The following is a 17,928-nucleotide window of genomic DNA, read 5'->3' on the forward strand; positions in this document are numbered from 1 at the left end:
ACCAGCATATTAGAGGAAGAACCATCATTGCGAAAGCCTGGCAATAAACATCATATTCCGCGCTGATGGTAATGAGTAACCCGCGTGGCTGCTTCGCACCGTTTTCCCTTAAACTCAATATTATATATCTTAAGAGTTTATTATGATGGTGTACCGGGTATGCCCCAGGTTATGTTCTTAGTCGGTGGGGCGGCCTTCATGTGGGACCCGACAAACAGACGATCCTTTGATGTCTCTTTCGGTGTTTCCCAGATCTGATTACAATTATTTTAATAATAACATTGCAACCATCCAGAATAAATATCAATTTCTTATCCGCGCAACGGAACCGGCCTCATGCGCAAGCGGAACAACATGTTCTAACTAGTGTTAAACATCTTAATTAAGAATGTTAGGCATCTCGCTGGACAGGAACTAGTTGGATAGTAATAATTAACTAAAATCAATTTCGTCCATCCAATGGGAAACTCGGACTCCAAGCTTAGGAAAATGAGTTATAGAAGAAGAATCCATTCCAAATTTTTTGTTTAATAACTAAACAGCAGAACTTGGATGACAAAAATCCAAACCAAAACCAAAGCTTTTCATGACCAAAATCCTCTCGGAAAAGCCCTTCCAATCCATACACATCAACATCTTTAATTAAACCCCCCTACAACTAAGTCCACTCCATTCCTAGAAAACTCATCAACCTTCAGGTCAGCTGTCTCTTCCTCAGCTCCAACCTCACAAAGCAAAATATTCACACAAAGAGACTCCTCCCTATTTACATAGAGCACACACGGTACTAAACTACTAACAATTAACAAACACCTCGTTTTAGCGGAAAAAAAAAAAAAAAAACAAACACCTCGGTCCACTCCACCCGAGGCTCATCTTACCCTCCAACTCCTCCGCATCTCTCAGCCCGCCACAGAACCCCCCGCGCCACCCCACCCCCATCCCCCCCCCCCTCCACCCCCAAAACAAAAAAAAAAAAAAAAAGGGTTCACTTATTAAAACAGAGGAGGTCTTCCGCTGCCGTTAACGTTACCGTTACGGTTAGTACCTTCCCCCACCCGGCGTAGCGCCGCCGTCCTGCCGCTGCTCCCGCAGGTACCCCAGAAGCGTCTCCGCCTGCGGAACAACATAACACAACTTTGGGTGTGAGTCTTCCACCACAAGAAAAGGAAGAGAAGAACAGCGGCGTACCAACCTTGTGCTTGGCCCGGGCGGAGCCGGACTGGGAGAGGGCGACGAGCGGCGGGATCGCGCCCTCGCGGACGAGGAGGGCGCGGTTGAGGGCGCTCTCGGCGCAGAGCTGGAGAAGAGCGAGAACGGCGAACTCCTTCCCCCGGCCCGGGCCGTCCTCGATCGCCTCCACCAGCGCCGGGATCCCTCCCGCCTCCACCACCGCCGCCCGCCCCTCCGGGATCGCGGCCAGCGATCCAAGAACCACCATCGCCTTCTCCGCCGTCCCCCCGCCGCGCTCGCCCACCAGCCCCACCAGCGGCCCCGCCACCCCCGCCCGCACCGCCCTCTCCTTGTTCTGCCTCGCCGAGCACAGCTTGTACAGCGTCGTCAGCGCGTCCTTCTTCCCCCTGCTCGACCCGTGGAGCAGCAGCGACACCAGCGGCGGGATCGCCCCGCACGCCCCGATCGTCGTCCGGTTCTCCTCCACCATCGCCAGGCTTAGCAGCGCGCACGCCGCGTTCTGCTTCGCCACCGACGTGCCCGTCCGGAGGGCGTACACCAGCGGCTTGATCGCCCCCGCCATCGTAATCGGAACCTTGTTCGTCTCCTCAAGCGACAAGTTCAGCAGCGCCGTCACCGCGTTCTCTTGCGTCGCCGGATCCGTGCTCCGAAGAAGCGGGATCAGCGCCGGGATCGCCCCCGAGGCCCCGATCAGCGCGCGGAAATCCGACCGGTGCTTCGCCAGGAGCCTTAGCTTCGCAGCCGCCACACGTTTCGCCTCCACTGGCACCGCCACCGACTCTAGGCGCTCCACGCAGGCCCTCACCGCCGGCTCGAAGCTCTCCACCGCCGATGCGCTCTCCACAATCTCCGACGAGGAGAGTCCTAACCCTAGCACCTCCAAGTCGTCCAGATCCGACGGCGAGCTCTGCGGCGCCTCCGATCTAGGGATGATCGAAGCCAGCCGCTGGAGCTCTCCAGATATATCCGAGTTGAAGCTGGAGCACTCGGAGAAATCCCGAGAAAGATCGAGGAGATCGGTAGCGTCCTCCGTGGAGGCGGACTTGGAAGCAGAGGCGGAGGAGCCGGTCCCCACCGCGAGCTCCCGGAGCTTGAAATCCACCACGGAATCCGTCAAATTCTCCGACACCGCCGCCGAGTTCCCGGCCGCCGGAGCGTCATCCAAGGAGCAATTCCGGTCATCCTTGTATAAATTGCACCTCACCGTCCTCATCGATCGGCCATGGGACCTCTGGATCCCAGTCGAAGAAGAGCAGGGGCTCTGCGACGAAGGGATCTGGGATTCCGCCAGCGAGACCATGACTCCCCAAGAATCTTACACCGTTCTGACGAGCGAGAAAAGGGAGAAAGATTAGAGGAGAAAGAAGTGAAATTTCCAAGAGAGATCCATGGAGACTGAGCTCCAGAAAGGGGCGATAATGGAGATAAGGTAGGGAGGACGGGTGGTTGGAGGCGTCGGCGCCAAATAGAAGAAATGGTTTTTATTGTGGGGGCGTGGAGGGAATTGACGAGAATGGGGTTTCCGGTTACGAGTTGACGGCAAGGGTCTTGACACTCGTGTGCGGATTTGAAAGGGGAGCACTGCAGTGTTTGGAGTGTTCCGAGGAGGAATCTTTGGGGAGGTGGTGGCAGCCGCTTGATGGTGAACGCGTGTCAGTTCAATGGGCCGGTTGGGATTGCCATAAGGGGCTCTTGGTCTGGGGGATCCCCTGCTTCCGGTAACACAGCGTCAAAAAGGATGGTCGTCCACGGATGTTCTAATGAGGTGGCACGTGTAATCCACGTCATTGATGATCCGGTGGTAAGGATTTTTTTTTTCTTAATTAAAGATACCGAATCGTCGGTGTCTTTTAGAAATCAAGAGAATGATTGTGTCTTCCTATATCATCTGGTCTTCTAGAATGCATGTATATATTCATTGCCACTCGGTGGATCACGACCTCTCGCACAGCATGCGAACGATGGATCATTTAGTTTTTTAGAGATCAATTTTGATGATGATATTTTGAAAAGTGATATGAATGGTGGAGTCAAGTTTGTCATTCGAAACTAGGGATCCACTTGTGGCCAAATTAGTGGAGATTGTGAGAGGAACATGAGAGGACTTGGGTCATACAATCACAATCCCAGTCTGCAATTTAATACTTGAAAGGAACTTGAGGATAATAGTCAATGAGTTATCCAATTAGCAGACCCATGCTGAGGACTCTCATCCCACTCCAAAGGATTTAAGTAGAGATGAATAATACAGTGGATTGGATGGCTTCTCATATCACTAGACATTCAGGTTCGGTCATATGGGACTCAGGTAATATACCTACTTAATTGCATGATATGTTGTAGGTACCTGCTGGTGGTTGTATTTATAATCATGCCTCCTTGCGTGAGAGAGAGAGAGAGAGACAGAGAGAAGATAGGTGGGAATCTATCATGTCATCGTCAGTGGCTTAAACGTTAATAAGAATTTTTTTTAAAAAAAAAAGCAAGTGGGATGCATATATGCATGAAAAGAGTAATAAGCTCTGGAATATTTTGTTAATAATTTTACCAAACCACAATCCTACAAAAATTTAAAATAAACAAGTTTAATCAAAATAATTATCTAGTTGATTTTCATAAAAATTTATTTAATCACTGATCTAAAACATGAGTTTTGTGAGAGAGCAATGGTCAAATAATTCAAAAAAATCACTCAAAAATTCATTTAGATGTCTTGCATCATTCATTTTGCACCGTTAAATGGCAAACCTTTGATATCATTTCGAAATATTATTTAGTCATTTTTTTCAATAATTTTTTTAATTATTAAAATATTTTTGTTTCTAAAAATAGAGCTATTTTTTTTATAAAATATATCTTAAAAAAATTACAATCTATATTTATCTATTTTAGAAAAAATGATGGACTGTCAAAATAGTCCCAAGGAGACTACCTTCTAATTTGTTGCTGCTTAAAGACAAGTTTAGTGGAATGAAGGCTCCTTCATTCCTTTTATTTCACTTTAACAGAGCAAGCATTAAAAAGCTAATCAATTTATTTCAAAAGTAAACTTAGTATTCCAGAAGAAAAACATAAAGCTACCCTTTTACTTAACTTAGAATAAATTATGCAATTATCTCAATCAAATAATTTATTTTAAAGTAATGAAGGTTAAGAGCAAGTTTAGTCTGAGTTAACTTATTCTACAACCAAACATAAACTAACAATGCATTTTCTCCATTAGAAAAGAAAAACGAAATTGAAACAAGTTAGGCCATTTGTGCTCCTTTTCCTCCAAATTTATGAAGCCACTGCACTTCTCTTTTTTCTTTTCTTAGTTTGAGAATCCATAACTTATATTTTTTCAGAAGATCAGCACCTCACCCTAAATCTCTAACCCATCTCAGTTCTTTTCTTAAGTTGTTCATACCTTAATCCTTTTCCGAATATTTCCTTAATTATTACTTCCTAATTACTCTCTCCTTCTTTCCAGCGTACTATCTGCTAGTAACCTCAAGCACTGTTCCACATTGGAGGGCCATATCACTCTCCAAGGGCCATACTACCGCCAAGGATTAGAGATATTTTTTTTTATAAATTTTTTGTGTACCATCCACGGTGCAGAAAACTTAATATAGAGTGCACTGCTTCATCCTTCATCCTATTAGACCATCTAGCCATCGCTTTCCAATACACATTTAATATCTACAGTTCTATTTTTTTGTTTAAAATTTTGAATAATAAAAATATATTTTTTTAAAAATTATGACATCTCTTCTTAACAACGATGATATTCCTTCACAAGAATTATAATATCTTTTTTCTTCTAAAAAAATTATGACATCCTATACTGATATTATGGCATCCTGTGTTTAAATTATGACTTTTTACACAGAATATCATATTTTTTTCATAAGATGTCATAATTTTTATAAAGAAGTATGCATTTTCATCATTCAAAATTTTAAATAAAAAAAGTAAAACTGTGGATATTAAATACATATTGGAAAGCGATGGCTATATGGTCCAATAAGACGAGGTGGTGTGCTCCACGTCAGATTTTCTACACCACAGGCGGCGCACAAAGAATTTTTCTATTTTTTTTGTACGGTTGAAGTTAGATTGATGGGCTAGGGAGGGCCATATCACTCCCCAAGTGGCCATACCATCCTTCTCTTATTATTTTTTCCTTGTAGAAATAAAAATGACCTCTTTTCTTGCATGCCTTTTGCTTATTTTTAAAAACCAATCATCTTCTTGGTAATTGGAACAGCATTTTATTGTCTTTTTTTTCCTAAATTCTAATTGGAGCAACTAGTGATGTTGATCTTATCAATTAAAAATTAGAAAAGAAAAATAAAAGTTTGTGCTACCTGGCTTACAATCTTATTTAGCTTTCTCTGTAGAACTTCAAAAGTTGTTATATTTTATAAAATTTAAAATTTAGAAAACTGAACTACAGCACACATCATATCATCCTCGAAATATGGCATCAAATCCACGTTTTTTGGTGTTATATATCTTCGTTGCAGTTCTAATAAATTTTAAGAGTTTAAGGTTAAATTAAAATATATAAAATTAAAATACTGCTTGTTGGCAGTAAGATATTTTTTTTTAAAAAAAATAAAAATAAATAATAGAGTTAGAGTTATAATTTTCTTTCTCTCTCTTCTTCTTCTACTGCTTCTTATGTCACTTCTCTCTTTTCTTTTCTTAATTTGAAAATCTCCAATTTTTGATTCTTTTAGAAGCATATAGAGATATTTTTTTCATCCCCAAAATCTCTCTAACATAATAACCAGCATATTCTCTGGTTCTTTTCTTAAATTGTAATTCCTGTTCTAGTTTTCTTAATTATTTGTTCCTAATTACTCTCTCTCTCTCTCTCTCTCTCTCTCTCTCTCTCTCTCTCTCTCTCTCTCCATAGCTTGCCATCCTTGCTTGGTAAACCCAAGCACCCTTTTTTCATTGGAGGACCTATCGCTCTTGGAGCAGCCATACAACTCACGATGCATGTGCATGATAAAGACCATAGATACTCCTTTTGGATGGTTTGAGTCTGATTGATGGGATAAGTGTGTTTATGGCTGTATGAATGATAGTGATATCGATTTAAGTTTGTTCCCTCATAACTCTCAAAAAATGAGTTTGTTCTCTCACAATGAGAAATGGGGCTTTTGGTGGGGGCTTTGCATGCCTGTCGTTACCACGTTGGCAAACAAGGAATTGTGCCCCTTCTTATTTTATGACGAATGTATTAATGAATAAATATGATAGTAACCTGCGTACACTTATTTCGACTCCTCTTGTAGGACCGGGAGTTTAGAGTTTTATAACTTGATTGTACACATTCAATTGAAATTGGATTAAACAATCCAACTGTTACGATCAACTCCCTCGTCACCCGTCATCGATGAAAAATACCTGCAAATATAAATCCTCATAGATTGGATTTATATCCGATGGAAACTCTCCGATGCTTAAGTCAGAGAGGGAATTGATGAACAATAGATTTGAATATTTAGAGTAGCAGAGCTTTGGTCCAGAATTATTTTGCCGGTGCTGTTCTCTTACTCTCTTTTTATAGATAATTTTGATATAACCGTTGAACACGTGGTCTCGCTTTTTATGATACTAAATTATCGGACCATTATTGCAGAGTTAGTGGGTCATTAATTCTCACTAATTATCGTGACACATAGTTGATAACTGTTTACAACGATTAGGATGTATTAGACAGATAGGCCGATTATATGTCAATCAGTAGTAGTAAGTCGGTAGGAGATTCGAATGACCATCGGCTGGTAACTCTGATGTGCTGATGGTTTTCGATCGGAGGTTGATCAAGTTGTTTGTTGTTGGTCGATAATAGTCGATTGTCGGTCGGTTGATCGACTATACATTGAAGTAGTATGCTTATGCGGCTGATGTAGAGTCAGAGTCGAGGGTCGGCTGACTTACCCCAACAATTGCCCTCCATTCTCAAGTCCAAAATGGCTTGACGTGTATTTCATCACGTGACCTATCACATTGGACGAAAGGAGTTATCTCGCGTCACATCGAATCCCGATTCGGCTGTTAGTTTCTTTGCGATATGAGAGTTGGTTGTTTTATCATTTTGATGGCTGTAGAACCATCATTAGACTATCATATTGATAGGACAATTCGGTATCGGACGTTAGTATCGGACGTCATTTCAGGAAGATAATTCGACGTCGGACGATATGATTCTGACTAGTAGATCTTTACCACGTGTTCGAATATTATTGGATCAGAGCTGTTCATGTGAATGATGGTGATATGGTGCGATCAGGAGCAGATGCATCGAACTGTCCGATCAATGGTCGGTCCAAATGTTACCACGTGTCATCATCTGATAAGACTCCAATTTGATCGCTTTCATCCTGACCGTTGGGGGATCCTATATATATAGGATCGCTTTTGACCAACCTTTACTTTTTATTTTGTCTTCTCTGCTACAGAAACTCTATCGGAAGATCGTCTCAGCGCTCGAAGACTTCTTTCCTTATCTTCTTCTTTGAGTTTCAGGTTAAGTCTTTTTGTCTTTCTTGAGTTGTCCTTTTTGATTTTTCTTCATCTTCTTCTCCCATGGCCAGAGCATCCTCTTCCCAAGATAGTTGGTCAGGAAATCCGACTGACGACTCCTCGTCGAGTCCGAAAGTGGAGGTTTCTTCACTTTCTGAACCGAACATTGAGCGGCTCTGGGAGCAATATCGCATCTCGGAGCAGTATCAACTCTTTGCACCTGATGTCGATGGTCGGGTGAACTCCCTTCCTTCGGGCCAGATGGCCTTTTATATTGAAGATCTTCAGATGGATCTTCAATTTTTGATTCTGAAGTTCATCCAGAATATTTTGGATTACTATGGTCTTTATCTTGTCCAACTGGCATCAAATTCGGTCCGACTAATAATTAGCTTTGCTTTATTATGTTGGTTACTACCGATCGAATCTCATCCTTTCCTCTTCTATACTTTTTTTATTCTCCGATCTCATCCAAAGGCCAAGGATTGGTGGTTCTTCAACCCACGAAAAGGCCTTTATTTTATTACCAGTCTTCCATCGTCCATCCATGGATGGAAGAACCAATTCTTATTTACTTCTTCCTCGCTTCCTTGGGGCTTTCCTTCATGCTGGGGTGATCCAAGGACCGGTCCCAATGATAACGGTCAGGTGGAGGTCGGTGATCAAAAGAACTTCCATCGATTGAAGGATATGGTGGTCCCACTGCAGAGGGAGCTGATGACCGAATAGGCTCTCTACAATGCTGGCTTCAGTTCGGTCACCAACTTAGGTATAGTATAGTCGGTCACTTTTATTTTTATTTTTCTTTTGTTTGTTTCTGAATTGTTCTAACTTTCTTATTCTAATTGCAGCCATGCAGCCAAGGATGAGAGTATCGAGCACCGACATCTGTCAACACTTTGTCAAGAAGAGGGCAGCGTCTGAGGCTAGACCTTTCTGATCGTCGAAGATGTAGGAACCTTATCTAGGGTTTCAGGGTTAGATCTTGAAACTTTTTCAAGATCATACAGCGGAAGACTAAAATAAATCAAAATTTATTTTCTAAAATCAAAAAATCTCTAGATCTAAGATCCTATTACATGATTATTACATAGCATTAAATCAAAAATTAAAATATATAAATATAGCATGAACTACATGTTGATCATATCAACATGTTTCTATACTACATCTAATGTATGTATTAAACAATAGATCAGATCTATTACCTTGCAAGTTAGACATTCTAACCTTGTTGATCTGGGCTTGAGGATGATGTTGCAAGCCGCACACGCGTCCGGCCTCTAGGAGTCATCCACATGAGCCCACGAATCTCGATCGAAAGTCCTGCTTCAGGAAATCAGCACAGTATGCTAGTACTGCGCTGATCCTTCTTTGATGGTTGATCAGGTGCCTCCTTCTCCTTGATTTGGACTCTTCCAAAGATGAAAAGTAGAAGGAGGAGTTTCAGATCTGAGATGCTCTCAGGAAACTCAAGATGGAGGGAGGAAAGATATGAAAACAAAAACCCTAGAAGAAGATCCTCTTCTTCTTCACGTTTTTCTCTCTAGACATCCAAACTTGCATCTTTTATATCTCCCTGACCCAAAGGTATTTCTCTCTGATTTTTTGATGGTAGAAAGGTCTCTCAAATCTCTGACTTCTCCTAAAATTTTATGAAGAAACTCATCTTATATAGAGAGATATGATAGAGTCCTTGTCTAGGTCAAACACCTAGTCAAGGCTTATCCAAACATGGCAAGTTAAGGGACGCCCAACTCTTGAGCACCTCCTTCATATTTTTATGCATGGATCACCAGAAAAGGGTACACAATGTATACCCTAAAATTCATGAAAATTTTAAAAAAAAATTTGGATAAATTCCGTGCAAAATTGAAAGAGTTTTGGATTTCTAAAACTCTATCTCATAGAATTCGAAATCCAAACTTATTCCTTTTAGATTTGATCCAAACCACCTTCCATGTAAGAAAGAAGAGAGGAGACCTTTTGTGAACGTGGGAGAGATCTGGGAGAGGGCTTTTGTCGCACAAAATAAGTGAAGATTGGCGTTGAATAAGAGAGAGGGCGTGGAGAAGGATTATGTGGTGCAAGGTGGAATCCTAGTCTTACTAGGATTCTGTCTTATGACTTATTTTAATTTGGTTTTCCAAACCAAATCAAATCAAAATTAGATCAACCCAATTAAAATAGATCTTAACCCAATTAAGAATCTAATTTAATCAGATTAAATTAAATTTAAATCTGATTTAATTTTTTAATCAAATTAGAAATTAGATTGACCCAAGTCCTAGTTGAACTAGGACTAGTTTTTCCTTGTACTTGGCTTATCCAATAAACCAATTGGACTTGATCCAATCAAGCCCAAACCAAATCTAATTAAATCATATTTAATTATACTTAATCTCAGCCCATTGGCTTAATCAAATTAAGCCAATCAGCAATCGAATTGCTAATAGATCCTCCTGCAACACTTGCACTGGGTTAAATGTCAATCGTATTGATCATTTAATCCTAGAACGATTCTCAATCGTTGATCAACCATCTGATCGGATCATGAACTCTAATGTGTGTGACCTCATAGGTCCGAACCTAAGCCGGTAGCATAGGAACAAATTCTTATACCAATCGAAGTGGCCATCTAGCAATGGTACCCGACGACTGGATAGGTCGAATGTGTAGAACAACATCCTTAGAACCCATGCAGATATAGTTTTCATATAATTCATTCCCTTGACCAAAATGATCATAGGACACCCCAGAGTTTAACTGTCAACTCTGATCAGATTGTCCACATTGTATTTCAAAATATCAAATCCATTTAATGGATTACCCTAGCCAAGGTTTTGCTAAATTGAAATACAGCGACTCATTCTTCTCCAACTCTTGGAGTGGTCAATCCCATCTCGATCACACTCTGACTTCGCAAGTACTTGACTGTGCGCAGAAGCCTTCCATCCCTGAATTAGAAATTCAGTTAGTCCAGTACCAAAGCACAGTGAGTTGCTTGCAAGTCACTGAGGCGATCTCAGGTCTAAGGGACACTTATACCTATATCCCATCAGAGACATTCTCGACAGCAGAATACTCTGGAGTTGGTCACGTTCAATGATGATGTACCCTTACATCTCACATGTATGCCATACCAGTGTCTCCACACTCCTTGGTTAAGAGGACAACCAACCCATATGGCCTACAGCGACCTATGCTCGATAGAAGCTGTTGTCCTTATTAACAGCCTATCATTTGGTCGTGAACAGTTTTAAGGACTAATCGATAAATCCTCTCTTTATCGAATCTAAATAGTCCTAAGGACTTCATCATAACAACGGAGTTCTTTAGAAGATGAAAGCTTATGATAAAAATGCTAAATATATTTTATTTACTAACAAATCAATTACAATACTTGGTTGCTCAACCGTCAACAGCATGATGATTGGCTTTTGGGATATATTTTCCAACAACTCTCACTTGTCCTAAAGCCACTTGCAATAGTATCTAATACCCATCTTCGACTTGTGGTTGTCGAACTCTTTTTTCGCCAGGGCTTTAGTGAAGGGGTCGGCCAGGTTCTCCTTTCCGTCGATCTTCTGAAGATCGACGTCACCTCGATCCATGATCTCCCGGACCAGGTGGAAGCGGCGCAAGATGTGCTTCGTCCGCTGATGTGCTTTGGGTTCCTTCACCTGAGCTATGGCACCAGTGCTGTCGCAGTAGAGCAGGACTGGACCATCGAGGGAGGGTGCTACTCCGAGCTCATTGATGAATTTTCTCAGCCACACAGCTTCCTTCACGGCATCCAATGCTACGATGTACTCTGCTTCACAAACAGAGTCTGCCACAGTATGCTGCTTGGAACTCTTCCAGCAGATGGCTCCACCATTCAGAGTAAAGATATAACCCGACACACTCCTGCTGTCATCATGGTCAGATTGGAAGCTGGAGTCTGTGAACCCCACAAGTTTCAGATCTGACTCGCCATAAACCAACCATTGGTCCTTAGTATTTCTCAAATACTTAAGGATGGCTTTAACCACTTTCCAGTGGTTTTCTCCAGGATCAGATTGGTATCTACTCACTACTCCTAGTGAGTATGCCACATCTGGTCTTGTACATGTCATGGCGTACATGATAGATCCCACGGCTTAAGCATATGGGACTCTACTCATACGCTCTCTCTCTTCAGGAGTTGTCGGACAATCCTTCTTAGAGAAAGAAATTCCATGGCCTATCGGTAGATAGCCCTTCTTGGAATTCTCCATGCTGAACCTCTTCAGCACAGTGTCTATGTACATGGACTGGGATAACCCAAGCATCCTTTTAGATCTATCCCTATAGATCTTCATCCCTAGGATGTAGGATGCTTCACCCAAGTCCTTCATGGAGAACTGTGATGACAACCAAATTTTTATTCCCTGTAGTGCGGGGATGTCATTCCCGATTAAGAGAATGTCATCCACGTACAAGATAAGAAATACCACAACTGGATCATTTGCCCATTTATAGATGCAGGGCTCTTCTCCATTCTTAATGAAGCCATACGTTTTGATCATCTTATCAAAACGCATGTTCCAACTCCGAGAAGCTTGCTTCAATCCATAAATGGATCTCTGAAGCTTGCACACCTTAGACTCATCTGTGGATGTAAACCCCTCAGGTTGTATCATATACACCTCTTCGGTCAGCTCTCCATTCAGGAAAGCTGTCTTTACATCCATCTGCCAGATCTCATAATCTAGATGGGCAGCTATTGCAAGCATTATCCGAATGGATTTGAGCATTGCCACACGGAAAAACATCTCGTCATAGTCAATACCATAACGTTGACGATACCCCTTGGCGACCAGACAGGCTTTATAGGTCTCCACCTTTCCGTCTGTGCCCCTCTTCCTTTTGAAGACCCATTTACACCCAATGGGTTTAACCCCTTCAGGTGGGTCAACCAATGTCCATACATCGTTGACCTTCATGGACTCCATTTCGAATTTCATGGCTTCAAGCCATTTCTCGGAATCAGGTCTCTACATTGTATCCATATAGGTGATCGGATCCTCATTATTCTCATCAAGTTCGATGGAATCACCGTCCCGGACCAAAAAATCGTAGTATCTGTCTGGTTGATGCGGTACTCTACCAGATCGCCTTAATGGTGCAGATATATTGGGCTCCGAATATGATCTAATCATATCAGACTCAGGTTCAGCTATTGGTGTCGGTCCTTCTACCTGTTGAATTTCATCAAATTCAACCTTAGAGGCAACGGTTCCTTCACCAAGGAACTTCTTTTCTAAAAAGATTGCCTTAAGGCTGACGAACACCTTTTGTTCATCAGCATGGTAGAAAAAATATCCTTTTGTCTCTTTGGGGTACCTTATGAATGAGCATTTGTCAGACCTAGGTCCAAGTTTGTCTGTGACTAATCGTTAGACATAGGTCGGACACCCCCAGATCCTAAGGTGTGAAAGTGCTGGCTTACATCCCATCCATATCTCATATGGAGTCTTAATTACAGACTTACTTAGAATCCTATTTAACAGATAACAGGCCGATTCGAGTGCATATCCCCAGAAGGATATCGGCAAGCTAGCAAAATCCATCATGGATCGGACCATGTCTAACAGAGTCTGATTCCTCCTTTCAGACACACCATTATGCTGTGGTGTTCCTGGAGGATTCTATTGGGAGAGAATCTCATTCTCCTAGATATGTGAGAAACTTACTAGAAAGGTATTCTCCTCCTCGATCAGATCGAAGAGTTTTAATACTCTTTCCAGTTTATTTTTCTACTTCACTTTGGAATCGTTTGAACATTTCAAATGAATCCGATTTATGTTTCATCAGATAGACATATCCATATCGGGATAGGTCATCCATGAAAGTTATGAAGTAGAAATATCCACCTCTAGCACTGGTGCTCATGGGCCCGCATACATCAGTATGTACTAGGCCCAAGAGCTCAGTAGCTCTCTCACCTTTTTCAGTAAAAGGTGACTTGGTCATTTTACCAAGAAGACAAGACTCACAAGTTGGAAGTGATTCACAATCACTGACTTTGAGGATTTTCTCTTGAGTCAACCTGTTTATTCTATTCTTGTTTATATGACCGAGCTTACAGCGCCATAAGTAGATATCTGACACACTATCTAATCTAAGATGCTTGCCAGTAGAATAGACTCTTATCAGGCTTGATTTTTTTGGTCTGGCTCTGCACTGATGTCCCAGCCTGAACTTGCACCTTCTTCACTTTCTTCTTCTTGTTCTTCTTCCCTTTCTCAAAGGGTCGAGAACCAGAAGACGAACCTCCCACTGAGTTCACCGACTCCTTGAGGAGTTGGTGATCTTTCTCAAAGTTCTGAAGCAACCCCAGTAACCCATGGTAGTTTACTTCAGGCTTTGTCATTCTATAATGAGTGAGGAATGGGAGATAAGACTTGGGCAGCGAGTTCAGTATTGCATCTTTCCCAAGCTGTTCATGCAAGAAAAAGTCGAGCTTGCTCAATCGTTCCATCAGCTCGATCATATACAATACATGATCAGTGATAGAGGCACAATCTCATATTTTGGCATTGAAGATGGCATAACTAGTCTTGTGCCTCTCCACGTCATCGGGTGTGCCAAAGGCATCCTCCAACACTTGAAGCATGTCCTTTGGCTGAGCCATCTCGAATCTATGACTGAACTCGTCGCTCATGGCAGCCAGCATGATACAGCGCACCGTGGTCCGATCACTGAGCCACTTCTAGTAAGTGTCTCTGACTGTTCCACGTTCATTGACAGCTGGCTCCTCAGGTGCAGGATCCATTATCACATATAGGATCCGTTCATGCTCCAGGACTATCTTCAACTTTCGATACCAGCTATCGAAGTTGGGTCCCACCAACTTATCATTGTCCAACAATGATCGGAGCGATAGGGAAGTGGCCATATTTGCACAAAGGAGAACCATAACCTAATTAGTAATTGATTTATTAAACCTAAAGATTTGGACTTTAATCAAAAGGTTTCTCCCATTATTTTATTCGAATTGATAGCCTCTACCTCCAACTCGAGGAATTACCCTAATTCCTTAACGGGTACTAGAATCCACTTAGACTGCACACAAGCCCAACTTTGGTTGGCCAACCCATGTACATCTAGGGGTAGGTTCATAACCAATTGTTTCTTTAAATAATTTTTAGTAATTTTAATTTTGCCCCAGAAACCTAATCAGTAGGCTTTGGCCTCCACTGTAAGGATCCAGTTAGGTCCAACCATTAACATGATCATACATGGTGTATCTAACCAACGAATGATTAAGCCCAACTTTGGTTGGCTCACCTAACCACCATTAGAGAGACACTTTCAAGTCATCATATGATGAGTGATAATTTTATTAGTCAACAAGCACCAGGCCTTTGGGTCTGCAATGATTATTGAGTTAATGGACTCATTATCAAACACCTTAATGGGAGGCTATGATTCAGTTATCTCCATAACTTTATCATTTTAAGGACCTAATAATTTTAGAGGATTTAAATAATATAGAGGATGAAGTCAGATGAACCAGCTTATCATGATCCTCCCACTGGCTTCACCAAGTCAGCTTAAGGGAGACCAGGGCTGGTCTAGGAGCACCTAAATCAGTCACACTGATTTACCTAGCTGACATGTGTCAGCTCGAATAGTCAAGTGATCCGATCAAAACATAATTTCACCAAGAGGCCAGGTAAGTTCGATCAGTGGGAGGGTCTGCCAAAGCTTGCCTTAGTCACCATAAAAAATGGTCAGGTAAGTGGGCTCCCAATTAAAAACCACCGGTCTGGTTTACCTTAGACACCAACTGGTTTAATTAGTTTCGATTAGATCAACCTAACAGTTCGTGCTAGACCGCTTAGCCAAGAATCAAGTCCATTTGGTTCTCGTTAAAGACATGGACTTGACCAACTACAACTATTGTAATTGATCTAGAGAATCCTTGACCTAATCTAAGACAATAATTGATTAGATTTAGTCAATTCTCTAATTAAGTCCATCTTTAATCTAACCATAGGTCTAACCCAATTAATGGACCTAATTCCCACTAACCCATTAACCCAATGTGTTATGGTTTGTGTCTTAGGTTCTTCAATTTACAATCCTAGAACCTAATCAAACAACTTCTTAATTCTTAATTAAGTTTTGGGCTGAGGGTTGGGTTCGGCTTTTCAAAAAATAATTTTTATATTTATAAAATAATTTTACAATATGATTCTACCAACCATATTGCATGTTTGATTCATAATCAAGATACAAGTGAAATAAACATGAAACTACTTTAGATCTAATCTAAACAGGTTCATGTAATTGAAATAATTTTAACTTTAAATAATTTTTTTGCACAAAAATTATTAACAAAGAGATTTTATTTCAGATTTAAATATCTTTTAAATCTAATAAATCATAAATTTAATCTAGATCATATCTAACAAATTTATGATTAAAGATAGATCTACACAAACTAGGACAACCTTTGCACTATAAGGGGTAAACCTTACAGCAGGACAACCTTGCAGTTTGTGATTGATCTAAAATTTTAATTTTAGATATAATAATCAGATTATAAATTAGATCTAATCTAAAAAATAATCTAAGCACGTATAAATAATCATGTAATAAAGAACCTAGGCTCTGATACCAATTGTAGGAACCTTATCTAGGGTTTCAAGATTAGATCTTGAAACTTTTTCAAGATCATACAGCGGAAGACTAAAATAAATCAAAATTTATTTTCTAAAATTAAAAAATCCCTAGATCTAAGATCCTATTACATGATTATTACATAGCATTAAATCAGAAATTAAAATATATAAATATAGCATGAACTACATGTTGATCATATCAACATGTTTCTATACTACATCTAATGTATGTATTAAATAATAGATCAGATCTATTACCTTGCAAGTTAGACATTCTAACCTTGTTGATCTGGGCTTGAGGATGATGTTGCAAGCCGCACACACGTCCGGCCTCTAGGAGTCATCCACATGAGCCCACGAATCTCGATCGGAAGTCCTGCTTCAGGAAATCAGCACAGTATGCTAGTACTGCGCTGATCCTTCTTTGATGGTTGATCAGGTGCCTCCTTCTCCTTGATTTGGACTCTTCCAAAGATGAAAAGTAGAAGGAGGAGTTTCAGATCTGAGATGCTCTCAGGAAACTCAAGATGGAGGGAGGAAAGATATGAAAACAAAAACCCTAGAAGAAGACCCTCTTCTTCTTCACGTTTTTCTCTCTAGACATCCAAACTTGCATCTTTTATATCTCCATGACCCAAAGGTATTTCTCTCTGATTTTTGGATGGTAGAAAGGTCTCTCAAATCTCTGACTTCTCCTAAAATTTTATGAAGAAACTCATCTTATATAGAGAGATATGATAGAGTCTTTGTCTAGGTCAAACACCTAGTCAAGGCTTATCCAAACATGGCAAGTTAAGGGACGCCCAACTCTTGAGCACCTCCTTCATATTTTTATGCATGGATCACCAGAAAAGGGTACACAATGTATACCCTAAAATTCATGAAAATTTCAAAAAAAAATTTGGATAAATTCCGTGCAAAATTGAAAGAGTTTTGGATTTCTAAAACTCTATCTCATAGAATTCGAAATCCAAACTTATTCCTTTTAGATTTGATCCAAACCACCTTCCATGTAAGAAAGAAGAGAGGAGACCTTTTGTGAACGTGGGAGAGATCTGGGAGAGGGCTTTTGTCGCACAAAATAAGTGGAGATTGGCGTTGAATAAGAGAGAGGGCGTGGAGAAGGATTATGTGGCGCAAGGTGGAATCCTAGTCTTACTAGGATTCTGTCTTATGACTTGTTTTAATTTGGTTTCTCAAATCAAATTAAATCAAAATTAGATCAACCCAATTAAAATAGGTCTTAACCTAATTAAGAACCTAATTTAATCAGATTAAATTAGATTTAAATCTGATTTAATTTTCTAATCAAATTAGAAATTAGATTGACCCAAGTCCTAGTTGAACTAGGACTAGTTTTTCCTTGCACTTGGCTTATCCAATAAATCAATTGGACTTGATCCAATCAAGCTCAAACCAAATCTAATTAAATTATATTTAATTAGACTTAATTTCAACCCATTAGCTTAGTCAAATTAAGCCAATCAGCAATCGAATTGCTAATAGATCCTCCTGTAACACTTGCACTGGGTTAAATGTCAATCGTATTGATCAT

At 40.8% G+C, this 17,928-nt stretch overlaps 1 protein-coding gene across 1 annotated transcript; it reads right to left on the reverse strand.

The window, feature by feature from the left end:
* Positions 1-553: 553 nt before the first annotated feature.
* Positions 554-2,796, reverse strand: LOC105056199 (uncharacterized). Its single transcript, XM_010938312.4, has 2 exons — positions 1,196-2,796; positions 554-1,116 (listed from the first exon to the last, which is right to left on the reverse strand). Exons 1-2 carry the CDS (start codon positions 2,492-2,494, stop codon positions 1,042-1,044), a joined length of 1,374 nt encoding a protein of 457 aa, XP_010936614.1. The 5' UTR covers positions 2,495-2,796; the 3' UTR covers positions 554-1,041.
* Between the last annotated feature and the right edge of the window lie 15,132 nt (positions 2,797-17,928).

The sequence above is a fragment of the Elaeis guineensis genome, chromosome 13 (genome assembly GCF_000442705.2).
Source record: "Elaeis guineensis isolate ETL-2024a chromosome 13, EG11, whole genome shotgun sequence".
Taxonomy (NCBI): Eukaryota; Viridiplantae; Streptophyta; class Magnoliopsida; order Arecales; family Arecaceae; genus Elaeis; species Elaeis guineensis.

Coding starts and splice junctions, on each gene's coding strand:
- LOC105056199 (XM_010938312.4), bottom strand. CDS start 2,494: ATGGTCTCGCTGGCGGAATCCCAGATCCCTTCGTCGCAGAGCCCCTGC. Junction 1,117..1,195: donor CCGCCCGGGCCAAGCACAAG/GTTGGTACGCCG, acceptor GTTGTTCCGCAG/GCGGAGACGCTTCTGGGGTA.